The following is a 15,771-nucleotide window of genomic DNA, read 5'->3' as shown; positions in this document are numbered from 1 at the left end:
AGCCGAGACACAGGCCCGTAGAGAGGAAGAGAGACTTTCTTCATATTGCCGGAGTTGGCCAGCCAGTTCATCCACCGTTGGTTCCTCTCCGTCTTTCCAGGTCATTATGCCAACTCGTTGGCATATGATGCTGGTGCACTCTGTACCACCTTCCGCCACATGGGTCGTGTGCACCTGACTTCATCTGTATCTTTGGGTAACTGCTCATCATTCAGGTCACTATAAATCACCTCCAGCACAGCTAATTCCCTCAGGTACTGGATACCTTTCTCTGTGTTGGTCCAATTGCCTGGGTGACATATAATATCTTCCTTGAAGGGATACCTTTCCTTCACGCTTGACAGAAGTCACCTCCAGAGGCTGAGCATTTTTGCCCCTTTTCCAATTGCTTTGTCAATGCCCCCTTCCCTAGAAAGGGATCCCAGCTGCTTGGCTTCCTTACCCTCTAAATCCAGGCTACTGGCCCCGTTATCCCAGCATCGGAGCAGCCAGGTGATGATGTGCTCACCTGGATGACGACTGAAATCTTTTCGCATATCTCGCAGCTCACTCAGGGATAGGGATCGGGTGGTTGCCATCTCATTTATGGGTTCTGCCTCTTCCTTGTCTTCTCGTGATGGCCCTGGTTCATCTTCATCCCTTACTAAATGAACCGATCTTCTTGTGTATTTCTTCTTGTGTATAGGGGTGACTTATACTGGCACGGGTAGGTTCTCTAGTTCAGCTGCAGTGCCTGTCACTGGGGTTAGAGTCAGCGCAGTTCCTTTTGCCAGAGTTGGAGTAGATGCAATGCCTGTCACCGTGGTTTGAGTGGCTGCAGTGCCTGTTGCAGGAGTTGATCTCTGGATGATATTCTTAAATAGTTGTTTAACCCTAAACAAGACCTGAACTGCATTCAGGAGACGTAGTAATAGGACCATACTGGTTTGAATATCCCAAGGACATTCAAAATTCTCAAGAGTTGTTGTAACTAGCCTGAAGGAGAAAGAGATGCTGAAGGAGCAGAGAAAGTATCCCCCTCTGTCTCCCCTGTAGATTGGCTCTCCAAGGAGAAGAGGTAAAAAGTGTAATTATTAATAACGTCTGAGAAATGGCTTCCAAAGCTCCTGAAGTCCAGGGATGACAGCAGTGCTGAGTACAATCTCATGACCGATAATTTTATCATACCATAAGCCAGTGTTACACAATACAGCAAAGCATTAACTTTTATGTAGCCCCCAGAGGTGATAAACAGCACCGCAGGGAGTGCATACGGCAAGTAATGTCTTACATAGCTGTCACAACCCAAACTGGGCTGCCCAGAGAGGATCGCGGAGGTTCTGTGATTCTCTTGGGCTAAATTAAGGTGAAATGACACCAAATGATCGATTAAACACTTTATTGATGGTAAAAAACAACCTGAACTTGGAAAGCATAACGGTAGGCAACCCAAACCAGGAAAGCGCAATGATAGGCAACGTGGGTTCTAATTCAAATACTTATAAGAGGAAAAGAAAAGGAAAAAAAGAGAAGAGAGAGAGATATCACCACCCTTGGATGCCACGATTTCGATGGTAAATGCGGCAGTCCTGCGGTGGCGGGCATGTTGCTCTTGGAGTGCAGGGCCTCCGGCTGTGCCAGCAGCGCCAGCACCATGTGGGGGAGGCAGGTCCAGAGCAGCAGCAGCATGGAGTCCTCTGGTGGTTGGGGTGTATGCATGGCTCCTCGAAGTTGTGTCTTTTATAGGCTAGTCCCTATCTCTAGTCTTGTCCCCCTTGAGGCTTTTTCCAGAATGTTCTCTATCTTCTGCGGAGGCGCCACTGTGGGGGGGGTGGTCGTGAGCCCCTTCCTCAAATGAACTGTGCATGACCTTCGGCCATCAGAGGGCGGAACTGCTCTCCACCCCAATGGGCTTCTCACCTGTGGTGCTATACAGACCCCACCCCCCCCCCCATTTGTTGCTATGGGGACCTTAACTTGTCTCTCTGCAGACCTTAACATGCCTCACCACAATGTTTGAGACATTAACTCTTTCAGTCTCTTACAATAGCACAACTCTGAGAACAAGCACAACTCTGGGAGCAAATGAATCACCATTGCGACCAGTGACTATTAAACTAATAGAATGAATGCTTATCACGAATTTGTTTTAACACGCTCTGGTCAGATCTGTTGTTATCTCGAACCCTTTGTGCCCCACGTTGGGCACCAAAAAGGACTGTTGTGGTTTAACCCGGCAGGCAGCTAAACACCACACAGCCGTTTGCTCACTCCCCCCTCCCCAGTGGGATGGGGGAGAGAATTGAAAAAAAAAAAAGTAAAATTTGCGTGTTGAGATAAAGACAGTTTAATAGGACAGAAAAGGGAGGGAAAAATAATAATAATAATAATATACAAAGCAAGTGATGCACAATGCAATTGCTCACCACCCGCCGACTGATACTCAGCCAGTCCCGAGCAGCGATCGCTGCTCCCCGGCCAACCCCCCCCAGTTTCTATACTGAGCATGACGTCACATGGTATGGAATAGCCCTTTGGTCAGTTTGGATCAACTATCCTGGCTGTGCCCCCTCCCAGTTTCTTGTGCACCTGGCAGAGCATGGGAAGCTGAAAAGTCCTTGACTGGCATAAGCAGTACTGAGCAACAACTAAACCATCAGTGTGTTATCAGCATTCTTCTCCTACTAAATCCAAACCACAGCACTGTGCCTGCTACTGGGAAGAAAATTAACTCTATCCCAGCCGAAACCAGGACACAAGGAAAGGTTATGGTCCTCAAATCTCAGGTTGAACTTTTGTCTGGTATTTATTTATAATACCAGACTCTGTCTTGGTCTGGCATTGAACCCAAAGCCAAGATCTCTATGGAAATTTCTCCATAGGGTTTAGGTTTTTTTTCCTCTTTCATACTGTTCTACCAAAAGTTTCTGCAGAAACTTGCTGCTTCCTAAGACTAAAGAAACGTATAATGGACCATCAAATGCCCTCTCACTAAAAGTTATGATTTTTATGTCAGTAAGAGTTTTTTCAATCTCTGATGGATTGCGAGGCTTGTTGTGGCCTTTCTTCCCCAGCTGATGAAAGCAGGTGCTGAGGGGGCCGTGATGACTGAGGCTCTGCATCTGGACCAGCTGCCACCACAGGGCTGTGAGAAGCATTGGGCTGTGCCCTCACCTGTGCAGAGGCACCTCCTGGTGCTTTCCAGTGTTACAGGATCTGAACTTAGGTTTCCACAGGGACAGCTTTTGGTGTGTTCTCAGCGCAGTCTTCTGAAGCACCGTTGTCTCTCTGGTCTGGGGGTTGCTAGAAGTAAACACATACGAGTACACGGGACTGCCTCAATTCATAGCACTGCCTTAAAAAAGGCTATGCAGGAATGCCAAACTGCCCTTATTTCCAGTGCATCTTCACTTGATTTTGACATCATATACTGACAAGCAATTAAATTCAGCCATTATGGATCCTTATTGAAATTCAGATTCTGTTTCAGGGAAGACGGGTGATAATAGTGGAACATATTTTGGATTCTATTTCCCATACCTAGTAGAGTGCATAACTGCTTATTTCCTGAAATAACAGCATTTCAGTCAAGAAGGCATGCTCCTGTGTTTCCCAGAATTTTCAATAGCAAGCAGGAGTGTTGAACTCTATGGAAAATCCTCCATTGTCCACACCTTGTCATGCATTATGTCACTGATGGTGCCACTGGCAAAAGTATTTTAGATGCTTGATCAGCCATTGTTTTGTTATAGTTTACTGGCTAATCTTGTTAGAGGCATTATCACAACTTGTTTGACAATCACCCTTACTTTTGAATTTCTTCTTCCGTGTTAATTAATATGCTTATGTTTATTATATTTAATTTCAGTGCTGGTCAAACAATTCACATTTGGTCATATTGTATGACTTTCAAACAAGGATATGTTAAGTATATGAATGCATAATTCACTATGTTAGTGGATACAGTTGCATGCATAGATATATCTGCATGCAAATAAGCCAGTTGTCATCTTAAGACCTACGCTCTCAAATATTAGACTTTTATGTACAGCTGTGTTGTCATCGAATGCAATATGTATGCACAACCTTAAATGCCATTTCTGAAAAAAAGAACAACATGCATGGAGTAATCTTGATTCAGAGCTAAATTCAAGTAATGTTAGTATATAGTTCCTGTAAAAAATTTAGAAATTAAACTCTTTTCGGTGGTGTGTATTGTTACATTTTAAGTTATATTCATATTTTTATATTCATTTTCATTATTCTTCTAGCAGTAATGAAGTATTTGGCTCAGAAACATCTGAAGCCAAATTCCAGCTTTAAATTTCCACTTCTTGTTGCCAGGTACTAACTCTAAAATATCTTTTTTTATTGAGAACCCTTCCAAAAGGTGCAGCTGTATGCTGGTTTCATCTTGCATTTTGTAGCTGTGTTGGCAACCCTTGAATGTAAGATATGCTCTTATCTCCCACACGTTGCCATTGCCTTAGAGCTGTTCAGGCCTGTCTGTATCAGGGAGAGCGAAGAGTTCATAGATTGGAGCGAACCCTGACTTGTGGTTCATCTCATTGGTTCTCACTGTGGCAAGGTAAAAATAGAGCTAATGGAAAACCAGCTTTTATCATGTGTCATCAGAAGCTTCTTTACTATCTGGAAACCTACTACCAGACTTTTGACTAGAAAGAAGACACGAAAATTGTATGACAGCTTTTCAGAACCTTAATATTTTGGAGACCGTGGGATTTCAAAAAAATTACAGGAATTTGGGGGAAAAATGATTGTTTTAAGTGAAAAACATACTGAATTGTAACAAAGGTATCTACAAAGTTGCTCAGATTCTTAAGAGTGGATTTGGTTCTCCAAACCTCTGTGTTGTGCTACAGCATGCTTCAAAGCAAAAGATACTTTTGAAATCAGGTACTAAATGCAGGTTGCATGTGAGCTTTTATTCTCTTTTAGTGGAAGTGACCTATCTGAAAAGTTTTCCTTTCCCTCTGTAGATCTCTTAATATGCATACTGAGTTTTCTTCTGGAACACATAATCCAGAATCAGGACTTCTTTAAGGATATCTTGTATTCTGGCTCTGGGAGTCATTGTTTTTTTTCCAAAATTAGCTGTAGTTTTCTTCAGTTTAGCCTCTGCCATTTCCTGTCAGCATTTTGAAAATGAAGGGCAGTGTTCCCAGATTTGGCTGTCTTCTGTATAATTGTTATAAACTGGATTCAGTTCTATGAGTACTGTTAAGTCTTTTTTTTTTCCTGACAGATGTGTGTTTTGTGAGGTCTTTTTACTTTAAATGAACATCATTTTCTATTTTGTGCAAAAGTTGGGAAGCTTAAAGTACAAGTCAGTATGATGCTATGACTTAATTATATGGGAGATGATGCAATGAATAGGAAATCCTAGAACAGGTGGGAGGTTAAGTAATTTTAATTTGTTAATGGCATCTCCTACATGCTGATAAAGTGAATGTTTTTTTCAATTCTGCTGAGCACTATAACTGTGTGACTTAGATGTATTGTTCTGTCATTGCTGTGTTGAAGGTAACTGCAGGTTTTCTTCCTGCCATTGTGTATGTGTTTGTGTGTGTCTTTTTACTATAGAGCTTATACTCCCCAGTGTGTGCATAGTATTGAGAGGTGAATATCCTAAGTTTTCAGTCAAATTCATAAGTATTTTACAATTTATGTATGTATGGAATAGATTGTCGTTATTTTAAATGCTCTTTTCATATCTAAAATTTCAGCAATGTCTCTGGTAGATAGAAATTTCTAGTTTTGGAGAAAAGGAATGGGGTATAGGGAGGAAGAGACATCAGAAATCCTCTGAACTCCTAATGTTTTAATATTTTTCCAATTGCATATTTTAGGGTAGCAGAGGAGTGTTGGAAATCTTTCATTTTAACCAATGTGACGTTTGCTTTACATACATATGTTCTGTAGACATATTATAGATTTTATATAAAGGTGAATGTGTAGCTTCCAAAAGCCTTTCAGTAAGGATATTATTGATCCAAGAATACTGTACAACAAAGAGATTCAGTAACAGATTATAATACAAATCTAGTTTATAAGCTAAGATCCTGCTTAAAGTGTAGATGAAAAGCATGGAGCGTCAGGTAGACTGCAAGAAGAGGCACTCTCTCTTTAGGTAATCTGGCTAAGGTCTACATCCACCCCATTCTTTATGTCCCATGGAGACAAACTGTTTTCTGTAGTGTCGTTCTTCACCCTGCAAGGGCTTCTTCCCATGAACTGAAGTCTTCCCCTGACACTAGGTTCTCCTTTTTGGTTTGCTTGGATTCCATCCCTCGTGTAGAAAATCTAAATCTCATGGGAAATTGAATTATTTTTCTAAATGCACCTTGTTTATAGGCATTTGCAGTGTATCTCTTGCCATCGTTTCAAGGCACAGCTTGGTTAATGCGAGAAAGCAGAGTTCTCTTTGCCGCCTGAAATAAAGAATAGCAGCTTGGTACCCTGGATGGACCATCCCTGAACTGCTGTGCTGTCACCTGAAATGTTTCAAATGTCTATCACATCTGACTTAGAAGCACAGAATCATTTAGGTTGGAAAAGACCTGGTATAAAGTTAATTTTCTTCCTAGTAGCAGGCATAGTGCTGTGTTTTGGATTTAGGATGAGAAGAATGCTGATAACACGCTGATGTTTTAGTTGTTGCTGAATACTGCTTATGCTAGTCGAGGACTTTTCAGCTTCCCATGCTCTGCCAGGTGCACAAGAAACTGGGAGGGGGCACAGCCAGAATAGTTGATCCAAACTGCCCAAAGGGCTATTCCATACCATATGGCATCATGCTCAGTATAGAAACTGGGGGGGGTTGGCTGGGGAGCAGCGATCGCTGCTCGGGAACTGTCTGGGTATTGGTCGGCGGGTAGTGAGCAATTGCATTGTGCATCACTTGCTTTGTATATCATTATTATTATTATTTTATTGTTACTATTATCATTAGTATTTTACTTTATTTCAATTATTAAACTGTTCTTATCTCAATCCAGGAGTGTTTCTCACTCTTACTCCTCCGATTCTCTCCCCCATCCCATCGGGGTAGGGGGAGTGAGCAAGCGGCTGCTGAGTTGCTGGCTGGGGCTAAACCACGACAAAGATCATAAAGTCCAACTGTTAACCTAACACTACCAAGTCTACCAACCATATCCCTAAGTGCCACATCTACACGTCTTTAAATACCTCCAGGGATGGGGACTCAACCACTTCCCTGGGCAGCCTGTTCTGGTGCTTGACAACCCTTTCTGTGAAGAAATGTTTCCTAATATCCAATCTAAACCTCCCCTGGCACAACTTGAGGCCATTTCCTCTCGTCCTATCGCTAACTACTTGGGAGAAGAGACCAACCCCCACCTCACTACAACCTCCTGTCAGGTAGTTGTAGAGAGCGATAAGGTCTCCCCTCAGCCCCCCCTTCTCCAGACTAAACAACCCCAGTTCCCTCAGCCGCTCCCCATCAGCCCTGTGCTCCAGACCCTTCACCAGCTTCGTTGCCCTTCTCTGGACACGCTCCAGCACCTCAATGTCTTTCTTGTAGTGAGGGGCCCAAAACTGAACAGAATATTTGTGGTGCGGCCTCACCAGTGCCATCTTCGTGTCTACTTTCTTTCCTCAATTTCAGTTTAGACTGTTAGCTGCATGCTGCCTCCAGCTGGAATTATGAGATGAGCATCTTTGTTCAGAGATGATACAATTTCATTGCTGTTACTTAAGACAGAGAAAGGTTCTTAATGTAACTAGCTACCTAATGGAGCAGAAAGTTATTTTCATAAGTAAAAATATGTAAACTCTGTTCTTAAAGCCTGTTCTTCCTCTGCTACCATGTATAAAGATGCATTTTATGCCCTTAGCATTCTGTGAGTGTATTAGTATCTCATAATTTGAGTATTTTCATAGCATACCCTTTGATGTGACTCTGATCTGATCCTTCATTTATTCTTTCAATAGATTTGCCCTCGCCATAAAATAGGTTCATGGCTTGTGGTTGAAAGGAACTATTTGATCTGAATACTACAAATGAAATGGTCTGTATTTCAGCATGCCTCAGCAGAGGCTGCTTGGACTGTAGCATCTTCCATTTGAGCCCAACTTGTGTTTGATAAAGCAGATATGATGTTATGCTAAAAGAGGTGTTCCAGATGGCACCTGAAAGTGGTTTGAAGATGTAAAGAGATGAAAAGTCCATTCCTTCCTTGAGTAGGTTGTTCTGCATTAATAACTATATTTGGAGATCTGCTGGTCAGTATAACACTGTGATTAAAAGCTAAAAACAAACAAAGTACATGTTATACAGGTGTAGCTAAATCTGAGAAAACTTTAGAGCTTATTATGTCTACTCATTTGCATTTTTCAGCTAACTGTGGAAGGAAGTAGTGTGGTTATTAACAGAACCTATCCTCTAAAAAGCTATGCAGACAATCCTTAGTTATAGTGCTGTCTTTTATTGCTTTATCATATGAGTCTAGTATCAGGTTTTCCTTTATTTTGCCCAGTATTGATAATGTAACTAGCGCGTAGTCATCGGGGTCATCTTACTTGTCCTTTCAGAGTATGGATCAAGCATTAGAACTCTCTTGATTCCCAGGAATTGCTCTGATTTTCCACGAGTCTTTAAAAAGTAACATCAGCAGGCCAGAGATCTCCTTAGGCAACTCTTTTGGGACTCCTGAATGCTCGTTTTCTGGGCCTCCTAAGTTAAACTGTTATGCATAACATGTTTTTCTAATGTCCTTCTCGGTTATGAATGGACTGGAAAGTATTTCATCATTATCATACTATCATTCTGCTTCTTTTTGCAAGGGACATGTCTCAGTGTCCCAGTATGCTCCACTTCCATTACTAGTTCGTAAATTATTATTATTTATTATCTTTCATTCCTCAGTTTTCTGCACTTCCAAACTTCTTCTGTACCTTCCTTGCTGCCTTTCTCACTTTTAAATTGTTTGCATTTTTAGAAAGTTATATAATTGCTGCTTCCAAAATAGGGAGAATTCTTAGCCAAAATTGTCTGCTTTCTCAGTTGTGTGGTATATTTAATTTTTTGGTTATCTAAAAGTTTTTCATTAAAAACTCTCTATTCATATTTTACTGGTTTTTTTTCCTCCTTCTAGTTATTTATCCTCAAAATTTTTTTCAGTTTAAGTCTTCTAGAAATACAGTGTGTGCATATGCGTACCTGTATGTACACATATGCATGTAAACACATATGTTCATGTGTGTTTAAGAATTATTCTCTATTTGTCCATGATGAGTTTAATCAGGCAGAGATCACCATTGCTTAGGCAACTGGCAACTTTTACTTCAACGATTAAGCTTTGTTTGTCAGTCATAACCCATCAAAGTATGCCAGATGTTTCTGGCAGTAGTTTAATACTCTCTTTATGTAAACATTCTTGCTTTCCAAGGGTTAAACAGGACCGCTCTAAAACTTTTGAATTACTCTTTTGGCAAAAATAGTGCATTTAGAAATAGCTCATCTCTCACATCACAGAGCCAGAACATTCCTTTATACAATATATTCTCTCAGTGAAGAAAATGCATTGCGTGAAAACTGACCTTGTATAAAATCTGTATGCAGGTTTGCTTCAATCTGCAAAATGTTCCTTTATGATTATACCACAATTTATTCTTAAACAGTCATTCTAGAAAAGAAAGTTCTTGCTTCAAGACAACTATACTATTAAAAATATTATGCTTCAAAAAATGAAAACAACCAGAAGTTATCATTGAGCTTTTGTACGAGTATGAATGTGGTGGGTTGACCCAGGCTGGATGCCAGGTGCCCACCAAGCCGCACTATCACTCCCCTCCTCAGCTGGAGAGGGGAGAGAAAATATGATGAAAGCCTCATGGGTCGAGATAAGGACAGGGAGATCACTCAGCAATTACTGTCATGGGCAAAACAGACTCGATTCGGGGAAATTAATTTAATTTATTGCCAATCAAAAGTCAGAGTAGGATAATGAGAAATAAAATATTAAAACACCTTCCACCCACCCCTCCCCTCTTCCTGGGCTCAACTTCACTCACGATTTTCTCTGCCTCCTCCCCCTGAGTGGCACAGGGGGACGGGGAATGGGGGTTGTGGTCAGTTCTGCAGAGTTATTTCTCTCACATATTCTCAACTCCTCCCTTGCAGCTGCTGTTGTGCAGCAGCTTGTCCCCCTTCTTAAATATGTTATCACAAAGGCGCTACCACTGTCGCTGATTGGCTCAGCTTTGGCCAGCAGTGGGTCCATCTTGGAGCCGGCTGACACTGGCTCTATCAGACATAAGGGAAACTTCTGGCAACTTAGAATCATAGAGTCATGGAATCGTTTAGGTTGGAAAAGACCTTTAAGATCATCCAGTCCAACCATTAACCTACACTACCAAGTCTACTCTAAGCCAATCAAGGGTAGACTAGACTAAACCATGTCCCAAAGCACCACGTCTACTTCTTTTTTAAACACTTCCAGGGATGGTGACTCCACCACCTCTCTGGGCAGCCTGTTCCAATGCTTGACTACCCTTTCCGTAAAGAAATTTTTCCTAATATCCAACCTAAACCTCCCCTGGTGCAGCTTGAGCCCATTTCCTCTTGTCCTATTGCTAACTACATGGGAGAAGAGACCAACACCCACCTCACTACAACCTCCTGTCAGGTAGTTGTAGAGAGCAATAAGGTCTCCCCTCAGCCTCCTCTTCTCCAGGCTAAACAACCCCAGTGCCCTCAGCCGCTCCTCATAAGACCTGTGCTCCAGACCCTTCACCAGCTTCGTTGCCCTTCTCTGGACATGCTCCAGCACCTCAATGTCTTTGCTGTATTGAGGGGCCCAAAACTGGACACAGTATTCCAGGTGTGGCCTCACCAGTGCCGAGTACAGGGGGACAATCACCTCCCTGCTCCTGCTGGCCACACTATTCCTGATACAAGCCAGGATGCTGTTGGCCGCCTTGGCCACCTGGGCACACTGCTGGCTCATGTTCAGCCGGCTGTCGACCAACACCGCCAGGTCCTTTTCGGCCAGGCAGATTTCCAGCCACTCTTCCCCAAGCCTGTAGCGTTGCATGGGGTTGTTGTGACCCAAGTGCAGGACCCGGCACTTGCCCTTGTTAAACCTCACCCAGTTGGCCTCGGCCCATTGATCCAGCCTGTCCAGGTCCCTCCGCAGGGCCATCCTACCCTCCAGCAGATCGACACTCCCACCCAGCTTGGTGTCATCTGCAGACTTACTGAGGGCGCATTCAATCCCCTCATCCAGATCATTGATAAAGATATTAATCAAGGCTGGCCCCAAAACAGAGCCCTGGGGAACACCATTCGTAACCGGCCGCCACCTGGACTTAACTCCGTTTACAGCTACTGTCTGGGCTTGGCCATCCAACCAGTTTTTTACCCAGCGAAGAGTACGCCCGTCCAAGCCATGAGCTGCCAGCTTCCCAAGGAGAATGCTATGGGAGACGGTGTCAAAAGCTTTGCTAAAGGCCAGGTAAATGACATCCACAGCCTTTCCATCATCCACCAGGCCGGTCACCAGGTCATAAAAGGAGATCAGGTTGGTCAAGCAGGACCTGCCTTTCATGAACCCATGCTGGCTGGGCCTGATGCCCTGGTTGACCTGCAAATGCCTGTTGAGCGCACTCAAGATGAACCGCTCCATAATCTTTCCCGGCACCGAGGTCAGGCTGACGGGCCTGTAGTTCCCCAGATCCTCCTTCCGGCCCTTCTTGTAGATGGGCGTCACATTGGCAAGCCTCCAGTCATCAGGGACCTCCCCTGTTAACCAGGACTGCTGCTAGATGATGGAGAGTGGCTTGGTGAGCTCCTCTGCCAGCTCCCTCAGTACTCTTGGGTGGATCCCATCCGGCCCCATAGACTTGTGAGCGTCCAGGTGGCATAGCAGGTCATTAACTGCTTCCTCCTGGACTATGAGGGCTCCATTCTGCTCCCCGTCCCTGTCTTCCAGCTCAGGGGGCTGAATACCCTGGGGATGACTGGTCTGGCTATTAAAGACAGAGGCAAAGAAGGCGTTAAGTACCTCAACCTTTTCCTTGTCCTCGGTGACAATTTTTCCCCCCTCCGCATCCAGCAAAGGATGGAGATCCTCCTTGGCTCTCCTTTTATTGTTGATGTACTTAAAAAAAAAAAAATTTTTATGTTTTACAACAGTGGCCAGATTGAGTTCTAGCTGGGCTTTTGCCTTCCTAATTTCCTCCCTGCATGACCTAACAAGATCCCTGTACTCTTCCTGATTTGCCCACCCCTTCTTCCAAAGGCGGTAGACTCTCCTTTTTTCCCCTGAGTCCCAGCAAAAGCTCCCTATTCAGCCAGGCTGGTCGTCTTCCCCGCTGGTTGGTCTTACGGCACACGGGGACAGCCCGCTCCTGCGCCCTTAAGACTTCCTTCTTGAAGAAGGCCCAGCCTTCCTGGACCCCTTTTCCCTTCAGGACTGCCTCCCAAGGGACTTTCCCAACCAGCGTCCTGAACAAGCCAAAGTCTGCCCTCCGGAAGTCCATCGTAACAGTTTTGCTGCCCCTCCTCTTTACATCACCAAGAATTGAAAACTCTATCATATCGTGGTCGCTAAGCCCAAGACGGCCTCTGACCATGACATCTCCCACAAGTCCTTCTCTGTTTGTAAACAGCAGATCAAGTGAGGCACCTCCCCTGGTAGGCTCACTTACCAGCTGTGTCAGGAAGTTATCTTCCGCACACTCCAGGAACCTCCGAGACTGTTTGCTCTCTGCTGTGTTGTATTTCCAGCAGACGTCTGGCAAGTTCAAGTCCCCCACGAGAACAAGGGCTGGCGATTGTGAGACTTCTGCCAGCAGCTTGTAGAACGCTTCATCTATCTCTACATCCTGGTTGGGTGGTCTATAGCAGACTCCCAACAGGACATCCGCCTTGCTGGCCTTCCCCCTCATCCTTACCCATAAACACTCGACCTTACCATCACCACTGTCGAGCTCTATACAGTCAAAACACTCCCTAACATACAGAGCCACCCCACCACCTCTCCTTCCTTGCCTATCCCTTCTGAAGAGCTTATAGCCATCCAGTGCAGCACTCCAGTCATGAGAGTCGTCCCACCACGTTTCTGTGATGGCGACTATGTCATAGCTATCCTGCTGCACAAGGGCTTCCAGCTCCTCCTGTTTGTTGCCCATGCTACTTCTCACAGAAGCCACCCCTGTAGCCACCCCTGCTACCAAAACCTTGCCATGCAAACCCAATACAATGAAATACTTGTTTCTACTGCTATTTCAGGCCTTTGTAAGTGTGTTTTACCCAGGGGATCAGCAACTCCCAGCACACTGGATTTAAATGTTTCAGATCAAAAGATTTTTTAATTTTCATCCTTGCATTTTATTTCTGCCCATCCATAGGTTGCAAACTTTTATTGTATTTTCTTTTCCTAGGTAATACGGAGGGTTATTCTAGGACTGGCTGGGGTCTCTAAAAGAAAATGCCCTAAAAATGCAATTGTCATCGTTTTTATTTGCTTCCTGATTACTTGTGGGATGTTCTCATTTAGGCCTGACAAGTGGGATGTTTGTTCAGTACTTAAAAATTAACTAGTTGCATTATGTGTCTTGACTTTCATAAACAGAAATTGCATTTAGCTGTAGTTTAGCTTATTTTAATTCTTATCTTTTGCAGCTTTTTCACTTCCAGATCTTACAGAGCAGTTTGCACCTCCTGATGTTGCTCCACCAATCCTCATCAAGATAGTGGAGACAATTGAAAAGAAAGGTAGGCTGAAGAACGATCTACCAAGGTTTTTTGTTACTTGTGTGAGCCAAGACTGCCGAATCGGATCCACAGCTGGTATCTCCCCTTCCTAGAGCTGCTAATGCATCATATTACTCAACAGATATGAAAATAATCTCATTTACGGTTTGTTGTATTGGTTTCTGCTCAGTAGAGGCTACTTGGACTGTAGGAGCAAAACCAAAGCTTACCTCAAATGACATTTAATAACTCAACTAATATAAGTATTATTGAAAGGTAAGGGAGAAGGGTTTGGTATTGCTTTGTTTTTTCAAACCGATGAGCACCTTAAGTTGCTTATGGAAACGCCATCATGACATTGAATTGGATACAAGGCCAAACAAGTAATGTGTTGCCCCAAAGCAGAAAAAAAAGAATTAAATATGAAAAAGTTACAAGAACTGTTTTATACTTCAGGAGCTAGTTCTTTATTGCAGCTGTATGCTAAGCCAGACAGCGTTATTTTTATGGATTTTTTGATCTTCTGCTTTCCCATGTTGATGTCTCTTCATCCTTTTGAGGCTTTCCCCTTTGTTCTACTGTGTCCTGCCTCTTTTGCCCTTTATCTCTTCCTGGCTTCTCCTCTGATTTCACCTTCATAGCCCTGGTGAGGTAAGGAGCAGCACAGTCGGTCCTGCTCATTCAGTGGCCTTACAGCCTGGGAGCAAGAGGAAAAGTGGTATTCTGATCAGACTCAGACTGCTGTCTGTGGTGGGTTGACCCTGGCTGGATGCCAAGTGCCCACCAAAGCTGCTCTATCACTCCCCTTCTCAACTGGACAGGGGAAAGAAAATATAACAAAAAAGCTCGTGGGTCGAGATAAGGACAGGGAGATCACTCACCAATTACCATTACAGGCAAAACAGACTCGACTTGGGGAAAATCAATTTAATTTATTACCGATTGAAACTGAGTAGGGTAATGAGAAATAAACCAAAATCTTAATACACCTTCCCCCCACCCCTCCCTTCTTCCCGGGCTCAACTTCACTCCCAATTTTCTCTATCTCCTCCCCCCGAGCGGCGCAGGGGGGCAGGGAATGGGGGTTGCGGTCAGTTCATTACATGTCGTCTCTGCCACTCCTTCCTCCTCAGGGGAGGACTCCTCACAGCCTTCCCCTGCTCCAGCGTAGAGTCCCTCCCACAGGAGACAGTCCTCCATGAACTTCTCCAACATGGGTCCTTCCCACGGGCTACAGTTCTTCACAAACTGCTCCAGCGTGGGTCCCTTCCACGGGGTGCAGTCCTTCAGGAGCAGACTGCTCCGGCGTGGGTCCCCCATGGGGTCACAAGTCCTGCCAGCAAACCTGCCCCAGCGTGGGCTCCTCTCTCTCCATGGGGCCACAGGTCCTGCCAGGAGCCTGCTCCAGCGTGGGCTCTCCACGGGGTCACAGACTCCTTCGGGCATCCACCTGCTCCGGTGTGGGGTCCTCCATGGGCTGCAGGTGGATATCTGCTCCATCGTGGACCTCCATGGGTGCAGGGGCACAGCCTGCCTCACCATGGTCTTCACCACGGGCTGCAGGGGAATCTCTGCTCTGGTGCCTGGAGCACCTCCTCCCCCTCCTTCTTCACTGACTTTGGTGTCTGCATAGATCTTCCTCTCACATATTCTCACTCCTCACTCCAGCTGCAGTTTGTGTCCTGTTTTTTTTTTTTTTCCCCTTCTTAAATATGTTATCACAAAGGCTCTACCACCATCGCTGATTGGCTCAGCCTTGGCCAGCGGTGGATCCGTCTTGGAGGCGGCTGACACTGGCTCTGTTGGACATAGGGGAAGCTTCTAGCAGCTTCTCACAGAAGCCACCCCTGTAGCCCCCCTGCTACCGAAACCTTGCCACGCAAACCCAATACGCTGTCCTTGGGGACATGGGTTCTCACATAGTGCTGTGACACTTTAAGAGAGCATAAGCCTTTCCTGAATGAGTAGGAACTTGCTAATATCAATGAGAAGGGCTAATGTTTACCAACAGTTTGCATAAGCAAACACTGCTTCCAGGAAATGCCACTGAT

The 15,771-nt window shown here is 44.5% G+C and overlaps 1 protein-coding gene across 1 annotated transcript in view; it reads left to right on the top strand.

Annotated features, from left to right (window-relative positions):
• LOC142592844 (phosphatidylinositol 3-kinase regulatory subunit alpha-like) overlaps positions 1–15,771 on the top strand; it is an 82,644-nt gene that overhangs the window by 28,724 nt on the left and 38,149 nt on the right. Inside the window, exon 2 of the mRNA XM_075725549.1 lies at positions 13,649–13,741. Coding sequence (XP_075581664.1) covers positions 13,649–13,741 — 93 coding nt within the window. The remainder of the gene's footprint in view (positions 1–13,648; positions 13,742–15,771) is intronic.

This window comes from Pelecanus crispus, chromosome W (genome assembly GCF_030463565.1).
Source record: "Pelecanus crispus isolate bPelCri1 chromosome W, bPelCri1.pri, whole genome shotgun sequence".
Classification (NCBI taxonomy): Eukaryota; Metazoa; Chordata; class Aves; order Pelecaniformes; family Pelecanidae; genus Pelecanus; species Pelecanus crispus.
This window is presented reverse-complemented; position numbering and strand designations above follow the sequence as displayed.